The 19,270-nt window shown below is 44.4% G+C and overlaps 1 protein-coding gene across 2 annotated transcripts in view; it reads left to right on the forward strand.

The window, feature by feature from the left end:
• PARM1 (prostate androgen-regulated mucin-like protein 1) overlaps nucleotides 1-18,047 on the forward strand; it is a 108,784-nt gene extending 90,737 nt beyond the window's left edge. Inside the window, exons 3-4 of one of the 2 annotated variants that reach the window (XM_060113383.1) lie at nucleotides 5,798-5,876; nucleotides 17,860-18,047. In XM_060113383.1, the coding sequence (XP_059969366.1) occupies nucleotides 5,798-5,876; nucleotides 17,860-17,944 (164 nt within the window). In that variant the 3' untranslated portion in view covers nucleotides 17,945-18,047. Of the gene's footprint in view, nucleotides 1-2,087; nucleotides 2,412-5,797; nucleotides 5,877-17,859 lie in introns of those variants that run through there. The other variant, XM_060113393.1, reaches the window with a different exon arrangement.
• The last annotated feature ends 1,223 nt before the right edge of the window (nucleotides 18,048-19,270 follow it).

A 19,270-nucleotide genomic window follows, 5' to 3' on the forward strand; every position in this document is an offset into this window, starting at 1 on the left:
ATGGACATAATAAGAGGACCCACCTAACAGAGCTCTCATGAGGATTACTTGAATTGAAATAGGTGAAGTTCATAGAACAGTCCCTGGCACAGAGCAAGTAAAGTGTCGGTTGCTATCATTTTTATTCTTGTTGTTGTTTATTACATTGTTGTTTGGAGAAAGGAGTTGTGATGTGAGACTATTGCTGTAACGACGGAAGAGAGCCTTTCCTTAGTGTAATAAAGAGGGATTTGATTTGGGGCACATACAGGTGTCAACCCTCTAGCCCCTTTCCTCACCAGTCACCCACTTCCGTCCTCTGGCACATGCGCAGACACATGCTTTTTTTTTTTTTTTTTTTTTTTTTTGCGGTACGCGGGCCTCTCACTGTTGTGGCCTCTCCCGTTGCGGAGCACAGGCTCCGGACGCGCAGGCTCAGCGGCTATGGCTCACGGGCCTAGCTGCTCCGCGGCATGTGGGATCTTCCCGGACCGGGGCACGAACCCGTGTCCCCTGCATCGACAGGCAGACGCGCAACCACTGCGCCACCAGGGAAGCCCGATAACAGCTTTTTTAAAGAGCCTAAGAGAGCTCTTTCTTTCGGAGGTCGTTCGGGTTCATCCTATCACATCCTAACATTCTCATTTTGGGATATGATTGACAAGTATCCTGCCAAAGAGGTCAGATGTTTAAACTGGGGGGAAAATCCCTCAATGAGAAGAGTCCCCAGGGGAACATTTGAGGTTTGGGAACATTGCTAAGCCCAGGAAGACAGGAGGGCACCTTTAGGACAAGTGATGGGGAGGCAGTCTGCACAGGAGCAGGGTCCCCTCTGAGTGTGGAGGACGCCCTGTGTCTGCGAAGGACTAGCCGAAGCGTAGTAAACAGAGGCAGGTGTTGGGGGCGGCGGAGAGAGCCTGTAAATGATGTCATAGTTTATTCCAGGACTGCACGGGCACAGAACAGAGTCAAAGCAGGGCAAGTGATACCCTCCAGGGAAACCCTCTCCCTCGGGTAGTCTGACCAGGTCCAACCAGAAGCGTGAGCTTCTGGGATTTTGTTCTGGTTACTTCAAGGATATTTTCTGACTTTATTCAGACAGAGAGTCCTATAATAACTCTCCTCCAGCTCAGTCGTCCATGGGGACTCGCAAGCCCACACTGGGGTGGTTGGACCATAGCTGTAGAGTCACTGGAATAGATGCTGAGGTAAGACCTGCAGCAGGGGTTCTACGATGGACAGGTGGAGAGACTGCTGCTTGGGGACCTTCTTAGCACAGTGACTGGTCTCAAAAACTGCCAGTTATCTTTTTTATTTTTTTTACAAGTATTACATTTAATCATTCAACATTTTAAAAAATAATTTAAATACCCACTATGGGCTAGAGACTGTGCCCAGTGCAGAGAGTTCAGGGAGAAGGGGAATAAGATGCAAGATGAATATGATTAGAATCTGTCTGGGGAAGCTCATAAATACAACACAGAGTGTTTAAGAGAAGCAGGCACAAAGAGCTGAGAACACACAACAACACTACAACTTGCTTGGGGGTGTCAGGAAAGCTTCCCAGAAGGGTTGATATTTAGTTGTCATAAAGAAAGTGTAGGAGCTGGCCAAGCTGAGAAAAGGGCCAGGGATGTCACCAGTATATTAATGATTAAACATGCAAAGCCTAAGAAATAGTCCTGGGTTCAAATGATAGCTTAATCATTTACCAGCTTATAAAACCTGAATCAAGTTCTTAAATCTCTCTTAACTTGCTCATCCATCACATGGGAATCATTCTCTTCATCTCATAAAGAGAATTCAATGAGATGGGAGCTGTAACGTTCTTGGCCCAGCACCAGACCGAAGTAACCACCCACAAGTGTAGAACAGATCATTCTTTAGCCTGTTCTGTTTTTTGGTTCTGAGTTGTTATGAAAGTGGGGGAAATGACCCCCTGAGAAACCCCATCAGAGAGACCCAGACTTCAAGGAGGCTTTGGCTCGTGGCTCTTCAACAGCCCTCTGGTCAGGCAGAACGTGTTGGCACAGTGGAATATTCTGGCATCTCGGCTTAGAAAATATATAAATTTCCTCCTGTTCTCTCTTAATTTCTTCTGGTTCCAGGGCTTCACAGCGTGAATCACACCCATTCTGAAACTCACACGTGCCAACAGGGAAGATGAGGAAGACAGAAATGCCAGCCACCTCCCCATCCCCCATCCCCCGGGCACTGCCCACCCAGTGTACACACCTTCCTCATAGGGCAGAGCTTCCCTGCCCTGGCCACACCTTCCTCATCTTTCCTCTCCCTGCCTTGCCTCAAAAGAAGAAGTACAAGAAGGGGAATTCCAGTTTACTTTATTTTTTTTCCTTATAAGTGGTATTTTAATTTCTGCTATTATAGTAATAACCCATCCTATGACTGACACATACAAAATGTAGTCATTAATTAATACATTTTTTGAGTTGACTGAATGCTAATGAAAATACAGATAAAAGCAATACCGTGTTGTTGGTTTTTTTTAACATCTTTATTGGAGTATAATTGCTTTACAATGGTGTGTTAGTTTCTGCTTTATAACAAAGTGAATCAGTTATACATATACATATGTTCCCATATCTCTTCCCTCTTGCGTCCCCCTCCCTCCCACCCTCCTTATCCCAGAGAAAAACAAATACCGTATGCTAACACATATATATGGAATCTAAGAGGAAAAAAAAAAAAGCTCATAAAGTATCCAGTTTAGTTTAAACAGAACTCAGGGGGAAATGGCATTTGTTTTCACAAGGAGGAAATCAGGCCTTTTCGGTTCCTGCATAAAGTCCTGCTACCCTCGGCTACTGTCAGCTCAGCAAACCCCTCAGATGCTCAAACCGCGATGGCCTGAGGCGTGGAACTTCCCAGCATGAACTTCCCGGCTGCTTCGGAGAGGGGCAGCTGACGTGGAGGTGAAAGCGAGCTTAGGACACAAGCCCTCCCAGGCTGGGGGCCTGATGAAGCCCATCTAGTTCCAGAAGACCCTTGCCCCCATGATGGCACCCTCTGAGAAGAGCTGGTAGGTGGCAGAATAGTTAAGGAGGTGGCCCGAATATTTAAGTACCATCTATTTCACCTCACACGTTTTGGCCTCCTTTTGGGCAATATGAACCCTCAGAAACGCCCCTTTGCTCAGCTGCCCTCAAGGGCCCATGGGGGGAATCACCCGCTAATTCCAGCTCTTGTTGCACGGCTGTCTTTTGTGAACAAGAAGGGTGGCCTTGAACAGCCCTGTTTGAAGACTGGTCTACACCGAGAGCCAGACAGCCACCAGTCACATGGAGAGGAAGACGGTCATTCTACTACTTGCTGTTTCAAAAAAAAAAAAAACAGCACTGGAGTTGGGGAACTGCCTGTTTTATCTTCAGTAGAGGTGGTATTTAAATATATCCAGTAAATCGCAGAGTTGGAGGAGATCCAACTGCCTAGAGTTAGGGAAGAAACTTTGAAGGACAAACCTATGATTTCCTAAATTAAATGTATCCTGGGGCAAGAAAGAAGGGTCTTACAGAGAAATCAACTATATTTTTTCTCTCCTCCCATTTTTTTGAAAGGAGGAAATTAAATTTAAAGGTCAGTTTTCAAAGCTCCTAATTGCAATCAGTGTATCTTTTTGAATCTTGAAATACCCCCATCACCTTACCTTGCAGTAATAATCCTCATTTCACAAGCTCTTAAAAGAGCTGTTAAGAGGCTTCAGTGAACTTTGAATTGTTATAGTTTCAGCGCAGTTTGGAGGCTGAGAAGCTAAGTGCAGAGTAGAGGTTATCCGTAAGGGGACTGACCTCAAACTTTCTCTACTTGATCCAGTCTGCATATTTGAGTGTTCGGTGCCTTAATTCTACCTTGACAATAGTAAAAAGCGAAAGAGAACTGTACTGATAATTATACCAATCTGGCCCTAAAGGACTCTAGGAGCAAAGAGATGGGCGTGTGAGTGTCCAGAAGTGTGGAAGCTCTAAAATGGTACATTATGGTCGGTCTGTGTAGACACATCAAACTGTGGTCTTAGTCTCAATGTTAGCAATACCTCCTTGGCCTTTTAGAAATTATAACCGGCGGGGGCATGCATGTCTCCTGTAGCCTTCTTTCACCCAGACCTTTGGGGGAGTTACTGAAGAGTTAACGAGTTAATGAGTTAATACTCATTTGCTTCTTAGCTCTGCTTTAATTCCTGTGGTGGAAGGGCTAATGAGAAGGACAATATACAAAAGCCATTCATAAGAGAGGGGGAAAAAATAAAGGAGAAGTGGCAAAATCATCCACAAATAGTAAATTTCCAAACACGTGGGACAGATCCATCACCTTTGCGATGTAGTTCATGAAAGATGGGCACTGGTCCAGGAAGGTATATCTGGATTGGACTTTGGCTTGGTGCACAGGGCACCTCATTTAATTTTCTTCAACTTATGTGGGTGGGTAGAACAGCTCTTCCTTCTCTGTCACAGCAGGTGAGTGGTGTATGGGTCCACAGGGTTTAGTAGTTAGCCCATAGTCAGACAGCTAATGAGAGAACCACACTTGAATCCGCATATTCAGACTCCAGATCTGATGCTCTTTCCAATGTGTTTAAGAGTCCCATTCATTTGTTGAAGTAGAAAATAATTTCTCAGTGGCCTGAACGAGCAAATGGGGTCCCTAGTACCAACTTTAATGCCAAAAAGTCACTTTAACAATGAGGAGACAAAAGCCCAATTGATTCTTGGTATTTCTGAGGTGAAATAAAACTGAAATATATACATTATTAGCCACCAACTCACACAAAAAGAGCATTGTGCCCCAAAGTAGTAATCTCTGGAAGCAGTATGGTTATTCTTACAAGGCTATGTGCTCAAAGGGTTTTTTGTTTGTTTTTTTTTTAACTGCCCATTAATAGTTGCCTTTGGAAACAGATTTTAAACTACACAATAAAACATTCATGTTACTTTATAATTGTACCTGGTTATTTCTACAAACAAAACATAGCGTTACCTACCAGACTTGACCTTATTTTCTACACCAAAGTTGACTTTATCCTCTACAAAATCAGATTCACCTTTCAGGGCTGAAAACTGGACACATGACCCAAAGAGGTGTTTTTTTAAAATGCTTTGATTTGATGGCATCATTAAAATTAGTGCATCTCCTACCAAGATGACCCTTTTGAAGTGGACACTACTGATATAACGCTGTGGTTCTGCTTTATTAAAAAATCAACAGCATTATTTTGTCATGACCCTTGACTAAGCATCCTAGGTCTTCCAATATTTTGCAAATGCTAGAAAGACAAGCTAAAGCACATGAAAGAAGAAAATAATACTTCAGGAGATTTTAAATCCACTACCCCTGCAGACGGCAGCAGCAGCAGCAACAGATTGGTGGCATTCTTAAAAAAATTATCAAATATTACTGTGAACTGTTTTCTGGACTCAAGTCCAGCCAAACGGTCTTAATAAATATTGACCATTTACCGAACTTAGCCTAGCCTGAGAAGCATTTTTTATTTTTTTATTTTTTTGCGGTACGCGGGCCTCTCACTGTTGTGGCCTCTCCCGTTGCGGAGCACAGGCTCCGGTCCCCAGGCTCAGCAGCCATGGCTCACGGGCCCAGCCGCTCCGCGGCATGTGGGATCTTCCCAGACCTGGGCACAAACCCACGTCCCCTGCATCGGCAGGCGGACTCTCAACCACTGCACCACCAGGGAAGCCCCTGAGAAACATTTTGATAACAGAATTAAGCTCCTGGGTTTCGCATTGCAGAATGATCTGGAATGAACACCTTTCCTTCATCTTCTGTCTGTGCCTTTTCTCCTTCCCAGGCAGCATCGCCGCCATTACGGTGACAGTCATTGCTGTGGTATTGCTGGTGTTTGGAGTTGCAGCCTATCTAAAGATCAGGTAAGACAGCACCTTCCTCTTCTTTATAAAGAATGGAATTCCTTTTTATCAGGCTCTGGGCTGTGAGCTGTTTTGCTGAGTTCTTGTTTCTTGATAAGTATCTCAGCTCTCAGAAATCTTGGCAGGGCAGTGAAAATGGCCAGCATACTGCACCCTGGACAGGAATAGATGGGGCAGTATCTGAAAGTTGGCAAAGCAGAAGAAATCATCCGGACTATACAGCGTGATGATGTAATGGAAGGAGAATGAACCTGGAGTGAGGGGACTGGGGCCTTGGCCCTCTGCCCTTAACTCACATCATCACCCTGAGAAAGCCACATGCATCCTGAGCCTCACCTTGTCTCACCTGTGAAATGGGCGAGATAGGCAGGCTCAATGGTTCCAAAACACTGATGTTCTGAACACTGATGTGGGAGTGTGTACCCAGCCTGGAAGGAGGTTCTCACCGCTTCTAAAGCAAAATGTTGAAAATACAAGGAAAGTGTAGTGTTTTCTACAAAATTGGGTTTTTCCCCCAGAGATTATATCCTTATAGTTTGGGTTTTAAAATATCCTTTCTCTTATGAAAAGAATGTGGTCACAGATGGTAGTTGAGTTTTTACTTTCTTTAGCCAAAGAGAAAGTTGCAGTACTCTGTGAGTCCTCCACTTTTGTCGTCTACCGTCTGTAAAATCAAAACTCTCAAGAACCACGTTACTCACACTGATTGTGCTTCCAGCTATAAAATGCCAAAAGGCAAGTGGCTGTCTGGTTCCCCAGTCTGCCCAGTGCCTATAACAGGGACAGGAGGACGCATGCCACCATGATGAGCACAACTGGTCCCTGACCCCCCAATGCGTTCTCCTCCCAACAGCCAGGCCCATCTCTGTGGAAGCTCCTTCACTTCGACCTGTCACTCCCTCCCTCAAACGCCCCCAGTGGCTTTCCCCCTGCCCTTAGAATTAAACTGACCCTTCAGCTTGGCGTGAGTTCCTTCATGGACCCACCCTGCCACGTCTTCTTGCTTATCACACATTTCTCTCCCTGTTAACCACTGAGCTGCAGTCACACGCTTTCCATCCAGTTCTTAGAACACACCAGGTACTTTGTCTCTCCAGGCCCTTGGTTCTTGTTGGTCCCTCTCCCTGAAATGTTTTTCTTCTAGTTCTTCCTCATACATGGCTTTCAAGTCACATTCTCCAGGAGATTTCCCTTCAGTTTGGTGCCTTTGTTATTTATTCTCCTAGTGCCTCAATTAGTTTCATCCTGGCTGTTTTCACTGTATGTGATTTTATTTGTTTTTTTAATATGTTTGTTTGCTTGTCTATTGTCTCTTTTCCCCACAAAAATGTAAACTGCCTGAGGACCCAGACTTTATCTGTGAGCACAGGGCTGGCATAAAGAAGATGCTCGATAAATTGAATAAATGCACAACTGAACGTAACAACACACAATCACACACGCACGGTTGTGCACACATGCACACTCTTGACTTTTTCTCATCACAGCTGTGCTTCTCCCTTAAGAGGTGTGTCCTGGTTCCCCACGTGGAGCTCATGTATTTAGTTTCTCATCTCCTCTGCTGCCCCCTCTCATCTCCTCCTGTCATCCCAGCCCAGACCAGCGCCCACTGGGGAACCCTCCCCTCCCCCTTCCCTTTTATCTCCCTCCATCTTTTGTTCTACAAATGAACAAAATCAATCTAATGACTGGTGTCAAGTATGAGAGTGCCTTGTAATATCACCCCTATCTAAGGTACAAAGAACAAGAAAGCCAGGTTTCAAAGAGAAATCGGAATTAAAGTGCCAGCATTACCTGTGTCTAAAAGCCTTTATGAAAGGATCCAGAGGTCTTCAAATTAAAAAAACAATCTTTCTCTTCATTAAGTCTATATTTCCTTGAGCATCAAACAGTTTTATGAATTATAGCTTACTGAATGCTACCCTTTTCCATCTGGCTTAATTACTAGTTTATCATGGTAGATACACTGTATTTTAATTATTAGTTAAATTGGCTTTTATGAACTAGTCTGGGTACCTCATTCCCACTTTGTAACAGAGTTTCTCTTTGTGTTTGGGAGATTTGGGGTGGGGCTCAAAGAAAGGAACTTACAGAGAAATTTTAGAGACATTCTGGAATCACCAGTGGTGAGTTCCAAAGGGCTATGTCACCAAAAATGCCTTCTTAGAGTATGGAACAAAATAGAAACACTTCCCTCTCGCCACACACTTGCCAGAAATGATGTTAAAATAACCTCAGGACTCTTCTTCTTGACTCCAGGCAAGAATTCAATTTTACCACCTGAAGCCTACCACTGATGATAAGACAGGCAGACTAGAACAGTGACTAAGAATTCAGACTCCAGGAGCAGGGAGATCTCAGTTCCAATCTTAGCCCTACCACTTTCTAGCAGGTTCTACCATCACCTGGACATGTAACAGAGCTTCAAGATCCCTCACTTCCCTCCTCTGTAAGATGAGGGCCGTAATTTTAACTACCTGGTAGCATCGTTGGAAGGATTAATGGATGCTGCTTCCCAAGTACATAGCACTGCCATCATCATCATCATCATCATCATCAAAGTGGTCAGCTGGAAGGAACGCCAGTAGGACAGCTGATCAATAGATAGTTACTGAGCATTAGCCATGTGCCAGGAACTCTTCCAAGCAATGGGGTCACATCAGTCATAAGACACAGTTCTGCCATCTCAGAACTTACTGGATTTGGAAAATTTTGTTAACATACCATTAAAATTGGTTCTAATGAGTGCTGATTAAAATTGTATAACATTTTACTTTAAAATTTTTTTAAACTTTTAAATTTAAATTTTTAAAAATTTAATAAAATTTAATTTTAAAATAAAAAAATTATTTAAATTTTAAATTTATTTAAAGTTAAATAAATTTTTTAAATTTAGATTTAAAAATTTTTTTTAATTATATTTTTTCTCCAAGCATTCTCAACACTAGATAAATTCAGTGAATGATTAAATTGAACTAGTCATTGTTTCTCTCCCCTGTAATGTAGTTCCTCCCTCTTAATGTAGAAAGGCCCCCATGGTATAAGTATAAGATTGTTATTTATCTTTGGCACTACAAACTTAAGGATGGATAAAGTGATCAGACCCCTGTTTAGAAACCCCCTAAGGAAAACCTCTTTCTGCTGCTCTGGTAATTATTTTGGAAAAATGATAACATAAGGAGGTTAATAGCTCTCATGAATCTCAAGGCTGTGCTAAAACCCCTTCACGTGTTATTTTGCCAGATTCTTGGAAAGCCCCACTAATCATTCATCAAAAATACACACTTGGCTCAATTGACAAATGTGCATGCATGGGTGTGTGTGTGTACCTAAGGTTGAGTTTTGCCTTGGCTGAAAATTTCCTCCATTCCTATTGTCCCACATTTCTGAGAACAATAGCATGACAGAAGTATGTTGTCTGTGGTTTTTTTAGCTCACTTGGCTGGAGCAGCAAGTGACTGAAATCACAGCCCATGAGGGAACCATTAGCTTCTGGCCTGCAACCACGCCCTATCACCCCAGGCCCAGCCGATGTCCTGGCAAAGGCAAAAGAAGATCCACTTGAAAGGGCAGCCTCACCGCCAGAAAAAGGGCACTCCTTGTGAGCTCTGCTAAACAGTGGCTCAGGAGTTTCACCACTTTCCTAAATTCTAGCTCCCTCTGAAGGCGTCAGAAAACCGATCAGCCATCCGTTTTCACACGCCTACTCTTCAGGGATCCGTGACCCCTAGTTTTGTCACGGTATCTCCTGCCTGGAGGACCTCATCTCTCTGTAACCTAAGCCACTTTTTTTTTTTTCTTTTTTTGTGGTACGCGGGCCTCTCACTGCTGTGGCCTCTCCCGTCGCGGAGCACAGGCTCCAGACACGCAGGCTCATTGGCCATGGCTCACGGGCCCAGCCGCTCCGCGGCATGTGGGATCTTCCCGGACCGGGGCACGAACCCGTGTCCCCTGCATCGGCAGGCGGACTCTCAACCACTGCGCCACCAGGGAAGCCCCCTAAGCCACTTTTGGATGCAATTTATAAAAATGAACTGCCCAGAACCTTCCAAGGCTCTTTTCTACTATCCACCCCCGCATTGTAGCCGGCAACAATGTAGGGTGGAGGGAGGAACGTGGGCTTTGCAGTCAGGTTCGATACTGACCCTTCTACTTACTATTTAGGTGGCTTTGGGCAAATTATAATCTCCCTGATCCTTCATTTCTTCACCTGCAAAAATAGAGCTGATAACACCTATCTTTCAAGGTTGTCTTGAAGATGAAGGGGAGTAATGAATGTAGATGACCTGGAAAGACCGTATAACATGGTGGTAAAGAATATGGACTCTAGGGCAAGTTCATTAATCACTCTGCGCTCAGTTTCCTTGTTTGTAAAATAGGACTAGAATACTAATACCTAACTCAGGCTTGTTATGAGGATTAAACTATGATACAGATAAACACGCAGTTCCGGGGTTGAAGTGAGAGCCATGGAAGGGCCAACTGCTGTCCTCGTTGTAATTGTCATCATGCGCTTCCTACTTAGGTGCTCAGTAAACTGTAGCCACCAGCAGCCCCGTTCCATAGGCATCAGGGATTCAAAGGAGAGAGGAGAGGTGGAGGAGGAGGAAGACAGCACAGAAGCTCAGTTTTCTAATTACGTGTTGACGTGCAGACTTCCATGTTCCATCTTGGCAATTTCATTGTGCTTTTTCTAAACACCTGTGAAGTGGCATCCACATTATACATTCATTAATAGAAGCTATCTCTGAGAAATCTTTATTCCAGGGCAACTTTCAAAGAAAGCAAAAGCCCTGCCTGCCTCTAGCAGAAGGTTGTCTTTAATTAGTGATGATTGAAGAGTGAAGTAAGTCAGTTCTGTTTTGTTTAAGTTGGCTCAAAACTGTTCAGTCACGAGATAATCTCCTGGGCAGGAGACCATATCTGCTATCGCCAGCAACGTGGATGCTGCTATAATTAGGTGTGCTGGTAACCCAGACAGACAACACGGCTGTTCCCTTCACAAAAATAAATGTGATCTTGATTTGTAGACACAACAGGGCCTGGCCCTTAGGACATCTTTGTAGAAGTCACCTGTTTTGCTTTAAGTCTTTCTAGTGATGACACTTTCTACAACTGGATTCTTCCTGGTTGTTGTTAGGTTGAAAAACTAGGCCCATAAAGAGCCAGCCATGAAGTCTAAGATCTTCCAGTGTTTGTTAGCTACAGGTTGACTTTTTCCGGTCAGCTTCTGGCGTTCTGTAGGTCTAGTTGACTTGATTCTCTACCTCAGTGATTCTCAAGACTTCCATGTGCATAAGAACCAATGGGCGAGGGCTTCCCTGGTGGCGTGGTGGTTTAAGAAATCCACCTGCCAATGCAGGGGACACGGGTTCGAGCCCTGGTCCAGGAAGATCCTACATGCCACAGAGCAACTAAGCCTGTGCGCCACAACTACTGAGCCTGTGCTCTAGAGCCCATGAGTCACAACTACTGAGCCTACGTGCCTAGAGCCTGTGCTGCACAACAATAGAAGCCATCGCAATAAGAAGCCCACGCACCACACCAAAGAGTAGCCCCTGCTCGCCACAACTAGAGAAAGCCCCGCACAGCAAAAAAGAACCAGAGCAGCCAAAAATAAATAAATAAATTTATTTAAAAAAAAAAAAAAAAAAACAACCAGTGGACGAGCTCGTTAAAAACACAGTTTCCTGGGTCTCAGCCCCATAGGTTCTGACTCAGTGTGTCAGGGTGGGGCCCATGCACTGGCAGCTCTCACCAGCTCATGGGTGATGCCAGTGCTGCTGGTCCAAGGACCAGACTTTGAGTAACCCTACTCTACCCTTTCCTCCAACACTTCAAACGCACTTGGCTCTAAAGTTTCCCAGGTATAATGCTCTGCTGTTCCGTGCCTTTGTTTCTTTTGAACATGCTGATCCCTGGCCAGAGGTGTTTGGTTCACCTCTTTTTTATCTAGCTAATTCCAAGTTGTCTAGCTCAAAAGAGATCTTCTCTGGGAAGCTCCCACCCTCACCCTCTCCACGGTGAGTTTCATGCTGCCCGTGCCTCCTTCGTACCATTCACTTCCCTGTACTGGAATCATTGCGTCCACTGCCAGTCTCCTCCACTAGAAGGACAGAGAGCCCCTGGCAATACCTGACATATAAGAGTTGCTTTATAGATACTTGCTGGCTGAGTGAATGATTCTGGGTAAGAAAGTTTGGGGTGCGGCAGCAGTGTTGGTTTATTCCAGATCAGGAGAAACTAGGTTTAGAGAAGGGGAAGCGATGGGAATCTGTTAAACCATAGACTTCCCCTAGTTATCTCGTGACTCTGAACTTGTTGACAAATAGGCAGGTGTTCCGACGTGCAGGCCTTTTCTGTGATGAGTGTCTGCCAGTATGATACTGGCAGATGATTTTAAAATATAAAATTTTACCTGCCCCTTCAAAGTAAAGGTGATTATTTAAAGATACTGAATTATGATACTCTAACTGTTGCCAGTAACTTGCAGTGGTTAACTGTGGGCAAATAAATTCACCACTAATGGTCACAGATTTCTTAGCTTCAAATTGGTAGTTCACAATGTTAATTTCTTAGTTTTGACTAATGGGCCATGGTTATGTCAGATGTTAACGTCAAGGGAAGTTGGGTGAAGGGCTCATGGGAATTCTTTGTACTATCTTTGCAATTTTTCTATAAATCTAAAACCATCCCAATATAGAAAGTTTTTTTTAATTACAGTTCAGTGCTACCACACAGATGTGTTGTTTGCTTCTGCCCCAGAGCCTTTGCACATGCTGTTCTCTCTGTCTGTAGGGTCTGCCTCAGGCATCCCCATGGCTCATCCACATCTCCTTTATGTGTCTGCTCAAATGACATCTTCGTGAGACTTTCCCGACCACCATATTCAAAATTACAGCCCCCACTTCCCATATGGAACCCCTCATTCCCCTTCCTTGCTTTATTTTCCTCTATTGTACTTATTACCATCTGCCGTATTACTTTTCATGTCTTATTTATTGTGTCTTCCCCCATTAGAATGTAAGCCCCCTTAGGACAGGGATTTCTGTCTCTTACTGCACTGAAGTATTCCCCAAATCCCAAAATAAGGACTGATCGATGATAACTTTTCAATGAATAAATGAAAGAAGCCAGGCAGGGAAATGACAATCAGAAAAAGAAAGCCACCAACGAAAACAAAGGAGACAGTGACAGCTGCACCAAAGTAGCTTTGCTAATGGGTGATTAAGAGTCTAAGGCCTAATGGCTAATGACCAAGGAGCTGCAAGTTCAGTTGTGTTTTCCCAGCACTAAGCCATATTTATTCATCTTTGTAACTCCCCTTCTTAGCACATAATAAGCACCAATGATTGAATGGCAAGACTCACTTTACTAGAGAAGAGAGGACTTTGGAAGGAGTAGTAATAAACAAAGTTGGAGACCTGCTGGGGTTGACCCTTATAAAGGAGAAGGTGTTTTCTAAAATATGTTTGTCGGGCTTCCCTGGTGGCGCAGTGGTTGAGAGTCCACCTGCCGATGCAGGGGACACGGGTTCGTGCCCTGATCCCGGAAGATCCCACATGCCGCGGAGCGGCTGGGCCCGCGAGCCATGGCCGCGGAGCCTGTGTGTCCGGAGCCTGTGCTCCGCAACGGGAGAGGCCACAGCAGTGAGAGGCCCACGTACCGCAAAAAAAATAAAAAATAAAAAAATAAAATATGTTTGTCTCAGCACAGAAAAAAGTTAAACACCTCATTCATTTTCAAAGAGCATTGAGTTCCGTTAAGTATTGATACTAGAGCTACCTTAAAACAGGTACCTTGTCACAGTTGTGGAGAAGGCCTCAAACCACAAATGTCACTACCACACTTACCAGTTGTCACCAACAAAGCATCACCAACTGTGACTGTGGGGAGTGGGGAGTGTTGCTTTGTTAGAGCAAAACCACTTGAGAAGGAAGCAATGAGGCAAGGGCTTCACAGAAATCATTCCCTAGTTTGTCCCCTCAGGTTCTGCTTTTAGCTAATAGTGACAATAAGCACAGTGTCATTGATTTACAAGGACTGTGAGCCTATACTGAGTGCTTCAAAGCCATGTCATCACATTGCCACAGGCCATATTAATCCCCGCTGGTACTGACAAAGTAAACTCTGTGTATTTACTCCGTGTACTGTTTATATGCTACTGGATGTAAGCAGTTATTATCAAGTATTTACAAAAGTACCATTGCATTAAGAGCAACATATCAGACATTCAGAAAATGAGAAGCTAAGTAAGATGTAGTCTGCCCCCGGAAGGTTTACTGTCTAAGGAAGCCAACCTACAGCAAATGGAAAACTTATCTATGCTGGCTTGCTGGGTGCCGGTCTTTATGAAGAAACGGAGTAAATGAAACTGCCTTGACATGACGAGGATGTCATTCATACAGAATGCTCTTCAGATGGAAATGAAATGCAGCAGCATTGCAGTGCAGAGCCAACAGGCCTTAGTTTTAGTACCACCTCTCCCAGTATGTCACAGTGACAGTCTTCCAGATCCCTTGGGCCAAGCCCCACCTTCTTAATCTTGAGAGTGGGAGGGTTTTTTGTTTATTTGTTTATTTATTTATTTTTGGCTGTGTTCGGTCTTCGTTGCTGTGTGCGGGCTTTTCTCTAGTTGCGGTGAGCGGGGGTTACTCTTTGTTGCAGAGCACGGGCTCTAGGTGCGTGGGCTTCAGTAGTTGTGGCACGTGGGCTCAGTAGTTGTGGCTTGCGGGCTCTAGAGCTCAGGCTCAGTAGTTGTGGCACACGGGCTTAGTCGCTCTGCGGCATGTGGGATCTTCCCAGGCCAGGGCTCGAACCTGTGTCCCTTGCATTGGCAGGCAGATTCTTAACTACTGTGCCACCAGGGAAGCCCTGAGAGTGGGAGTTTTTTCCCTACTTTAGACCTGACAAATGCCAATCTGAAAAATTCCACCATTTCCATCTAAAACATGCCATGATTTAAGAGGTTCTGACCAAGAGAGATAGTTTAAAGTGATCATTAATGATTCTCTTCTTATCTCACACACACACACTCACACACAAAATGTGTTTGTCTTCCTCTTTCCACAGTATTACAGGATTTATCCAAACCTGGCTTGAATCCCAGCACACCCAATTCTTCTTGTTTAGGCTCATTATTACATTAAAACATGCCCTACGGGTTCAGTACACTCCCAAACATGGTTTATCTCTATTTCTTGCTTTGCTTCCCTCATTTCCCAGTATTTTGCTCAACTCAGAGTTCATTCAAATGAGAAGACAAAGAAAAATGAAAGCTCCATCTTTTTCCTTTATTTGACTAGTGTGTGTGTAGTAGACATCTCTTATAATACAGCAGATTCAGGTATAGCTCTGATCAAATAGTCTTGCCTACAATAACCACAAGCAGTAAGACCTGATGCCCAGAAGATTTTTAATCCTTTAACCCCACTCTAGCATGATAACATTTTTTTTAAGTTATAATATAAGAAGCTGGTTTTATAACTATGCCTGGGGCCTAGTTTCAGGAGTTCCTGGAGATAGTGAGGGAGGCGCACTTTTCACTCAGTATCCTTTTTTATTTGCAGATCAGTCATGCACTTGTGTAAGTTTCATTATAATAAAAATTAAAAAGCAATATTGGGCAACATTTATTGTGCATTTACTATGTGCCAGGTCTTTTATGTGCATTACCTCATTTAACCCACCCACCAATCCTAACGCAATTTTTTTGTTTCTCCGTTTTATAGATGAAGAAACAGGGAGTTAAACATATATTCAAGGACATACATCTGTAGGCTCAACTGACATTTCATGAGAATCAAATTATATGATAGATATAAAAATGCTGTGAGAAAGCATACAAAGGTGAGACAGAGTATCCTATCAGTAAAAGAAGGTGCTTATTGGGTCCCTTTTGGCCAGACTTGTCACAGTAAGTCATGCTGAAACTTAGGCCCAGCTCCAGTCTTGTAATCCCTAGGTTTCTACTTGTTCAGTCTATAACTTCCATTTCTCAACCCTCCTATTAAAGAATTTGATTGGAATTGGAGGTTTTAGGTGTGGGGGAAGCGTTGGCGATGGATGGGTGGGACCTCATTTACCAACACTGCCCTCCCCTATTCCTGCGGATTAGTAGATCAGTGGTGTGTTATTTGTGACCTCTTTCATTCTCACACCCACAGAAATGAGTGTGGGTCTTCAGGGAAAACAAACTATATTGTGGAAGTTTCCAGGTGTATAGACTGGGTCAACTGAGCCAGCCCTCGGGACTGAAATCAGAATTTTGAAAGCTAAGAGTCTGAAGCCAGCACATCAAGCATCTCTTTTCAACTACCTGACAGATGTAAATAAGCTTAGAAGAGTGACAGCACTTATTTTAGCAACAGATAGAAGTATATAGCAAATGCTTTTTGTGCCTCTCGGGTTGTATTTTCATTTTGTTTAATTTTCATATCTAGCTGAGAAAAAAGTTAGGGGAAGTGGGTATGTTCATCTGTACTATAGATAGCCTACCTGATTTCCAGTGGCAAGGTGTCAAAATTCACAAGCTAGCCTGAACCTCAGAGGCACCAGATGCTCATTTTGTGGTGTTCTCCAAATCCTTTCATTGGTTTTATTCTTAAAATGCCATAATCCTTTCCAGGAAGCTCCCACCTTGTGAACAGATTGGATATTCAGGATGTATTTTTTCCTATCACTGTTTCTGCCACAAACATTTATCTAGGACTTACTCCTCTAGGTGCTGGAGATAGAGGCAAGAACAAACAAAACAGGCAAATAATCCATATGTATAGTCTAATTCGAGGAGAGAGGCAGTCACAAAATAAATACGTAAATTGTATCGCATGTTAGAAGGTGGTGAGTACTATGAGAAAAATTAAGCAGGGAGTGCTTTGGGTGGGGAGTTACAAGTTTAAATAGAGCTCCTAAGGAAGGCCTCCCTGAGAAGGTGACATTTGGGCAGATGTAAGGAAATGAGGGAATGAGCTATGTGGAGATCTGGAGGACAATTGCTCCAAGCTGAGGGAACAGTAAGTGCAAAGACCCTGAGGCAAGAGTGTGTCAGTCACGAGAGGAAAGAGCAAAGAGGCCAGTGTGGTTGGAACCGAGCAAAAGGCACTGGCATAGTAGCTGATTTGCTCAGAAAAGTAACAGGAGCCAGACCCTGCAGGGCTTTGCAAACCATCATAGTGACTTTGGCTTTGACTCTGGGATGACGGGCCACTTAAAGGCTTCACACGAAGAGCGATAAGCATCTGATTTCAGTTTCTTTTTGACATAATATTAATTGTGGAACAGGTTGCCAGAATGAGCCAGCAAAGCCGGATAAACCCATATTGCCATTGAGCTAAGGTGCTAAACAGACTCCAGGGAGCTGAGCTCAGAGAACTGGGTTCCGATCCCGGAGGTGGGGGTTCGACTCATAGCTCAGTTGGGTGACTTTGGGCATGCCAGTTAACATCTCTGAGTCCCATTTTCCTAATCGGAGAAATAAGGATGAACAATACCTGGCCCATGGTTTTATTCTGAGGATCAAGTGAACACAGAACATAGAAGAACTTTGTAGATTATAAAACATTATATAAAGGTCAGGAGGGGGTGGTGAGAGCAACAGCGGTTCTGGTTGTGTCGTTATCATTTCAGGGAAAATGAAGTCCAGGACCTAAGCCAAAATGCCAGGAATGCAACCTTCCCTTTCCCATTACTTCTTATTAAATAGCCATGGAAAAGGGGCCTCTTCCTCCAGCACTGGAGGTCAAGGAGAGAGACAAGGACCCAGCTGATCTCAAGAGAAGGCGCCAGTTGGGCTCCCAGTGGATGAGTCATAACTTACAAGGTGTTTGCGGACTGGGGCCTCCCGGCTTGGTGCGTCTGCTACCGAGGGGTGTCCTAGTGAAGAATTGTGTCTCCTCTCCCCAGTTCAGGCCCCAGGGCACGGGGCTGTCCGCAGATGGGCAACTTCTCCAAATAACCACACCCCTCTTCTCCTTCCCACCAGGCATTCCTCCTATGGAAGGCTCTTGGATGACCACGACTACGGGTCCTGGGGAAACTACAACAATCCTCTGTACGACGACTCCTAACAAAGGAAGGTGGCCTGGGATGAGGAATAACTGTCTTTATTTATCAGTGCTTATCCAGTAGAATTAAAACAAGTACCTGATGTGCATTGAGCGACAATCCTAAGCCCTGTTTTGTTGGTTTGGTTGTTTTGTTTTCCTCCCTCTCCTCTGGCTGCTACAACTTCCCCTTTCTGGTACCAAAAAAAAAAAAAGAAAGAAAGAAAGAAAATTATTTAAAAGTGAGTGGAGTCTGACATGCAGCTGACATGGGCCAACCCTAAGCCATCCAGGCCGGACGCCACGGTGGAGGTGCCTGTACCCAGCGCAGGTCCCACTGCGAGAAGAAACAGGAAGAGGGATCAAGTTGTGTTGTCAAGGGTTACTTTTAGGGGAACTTTCAGTGTGTGGTATTTCTTAAACTTTTCTTAGATTACATTAAGTCTCAATGAGGGGAAAGGCAATGAGCGCTGGGAGGAGTTTGCAGGTAAGGAAGCAGGGGTTTCTCAGATTCCTTTTTAATCTCAATTTATCTGGTTGTGTCCCACAGGACACCTGCTTGGCTCTGCTAGCTGGATGCCAGTTTCTTAGCTGCCTAATTAAGGAAAGAGGAACCTAGAAGGTGCCCTGGGGGAGGCCAGCTGGCCGAGGGGCAGAGTAGCAGGCTGCTGTCAGATCTCAGCCTGCCTGCTACCTGGCCTCCCCTCCAGGACACCTGTCTCTGCTGAGGATGCCTGTTCTGGTCAACCGCAGCTGGGACCCCAGCCCACAAGCTTTCAGCGGTTCCACAGGAGAAGGCTGTGAGATGAGTTTAGCTGTAGAAAAGAAAGGGAGAGACGTGTGAAGTGAGTGTGCAATGGGGGCGTTGAGGAGGGTGGGAGGGAAGGGGCGTGTAACATACACCGCGTACCTCATTAGGGAAGGTAAGATCAGCCCTCAGTAACTGCCAGAGACATCCACTGCCTGAAGGAGCCTGTAGACTCCTTGCTTTCTACCCACAAAGCAACTGGTTCACTGCCTTACTGTCTGTTGGATAAAGGCTGTAAACTGGTTGTTCTCGGTGGTGTTCTTGTTGCTGTTAATTTTTTAAAGGCACTAGTTTGTCTGCAGTTGCTCAGTGAGGCTTTTCCGTACAGACACGGTGATTAATCCGTTTATTTTTCCCAAACATTTATCTTACTAATTCTGCTGTTTGATAAATGGACACCCCTGGGTACATAGTTTTAAAATCCTGCATCACGAATTTTGAGAAAGAACTGATCATCTTTGTGGGCATCCATTTCCAGCAGTGCTTCTCAGCAGCAGGTAATTTTGCTTCCCCTCCCCCATCCAGGGAACATTTGAAAATGC

The sequence above is a fragment of the Mesoplodon densirostris genome, chromosome 1, assembly GCF_025265405.1.
Source record: "Mesoplodon densirostris isolate mMesDen1 chromosome 1, mMesDen1 primary haplotype, whole genome shotgun sequence".
NCBI classification, from domain to species: Eukaryota; Metazoa; Chordata; class Mammalia; order Artiodactyla; family Ziphiidae; genus Mesoplodon; species Mesoplodon densirostris.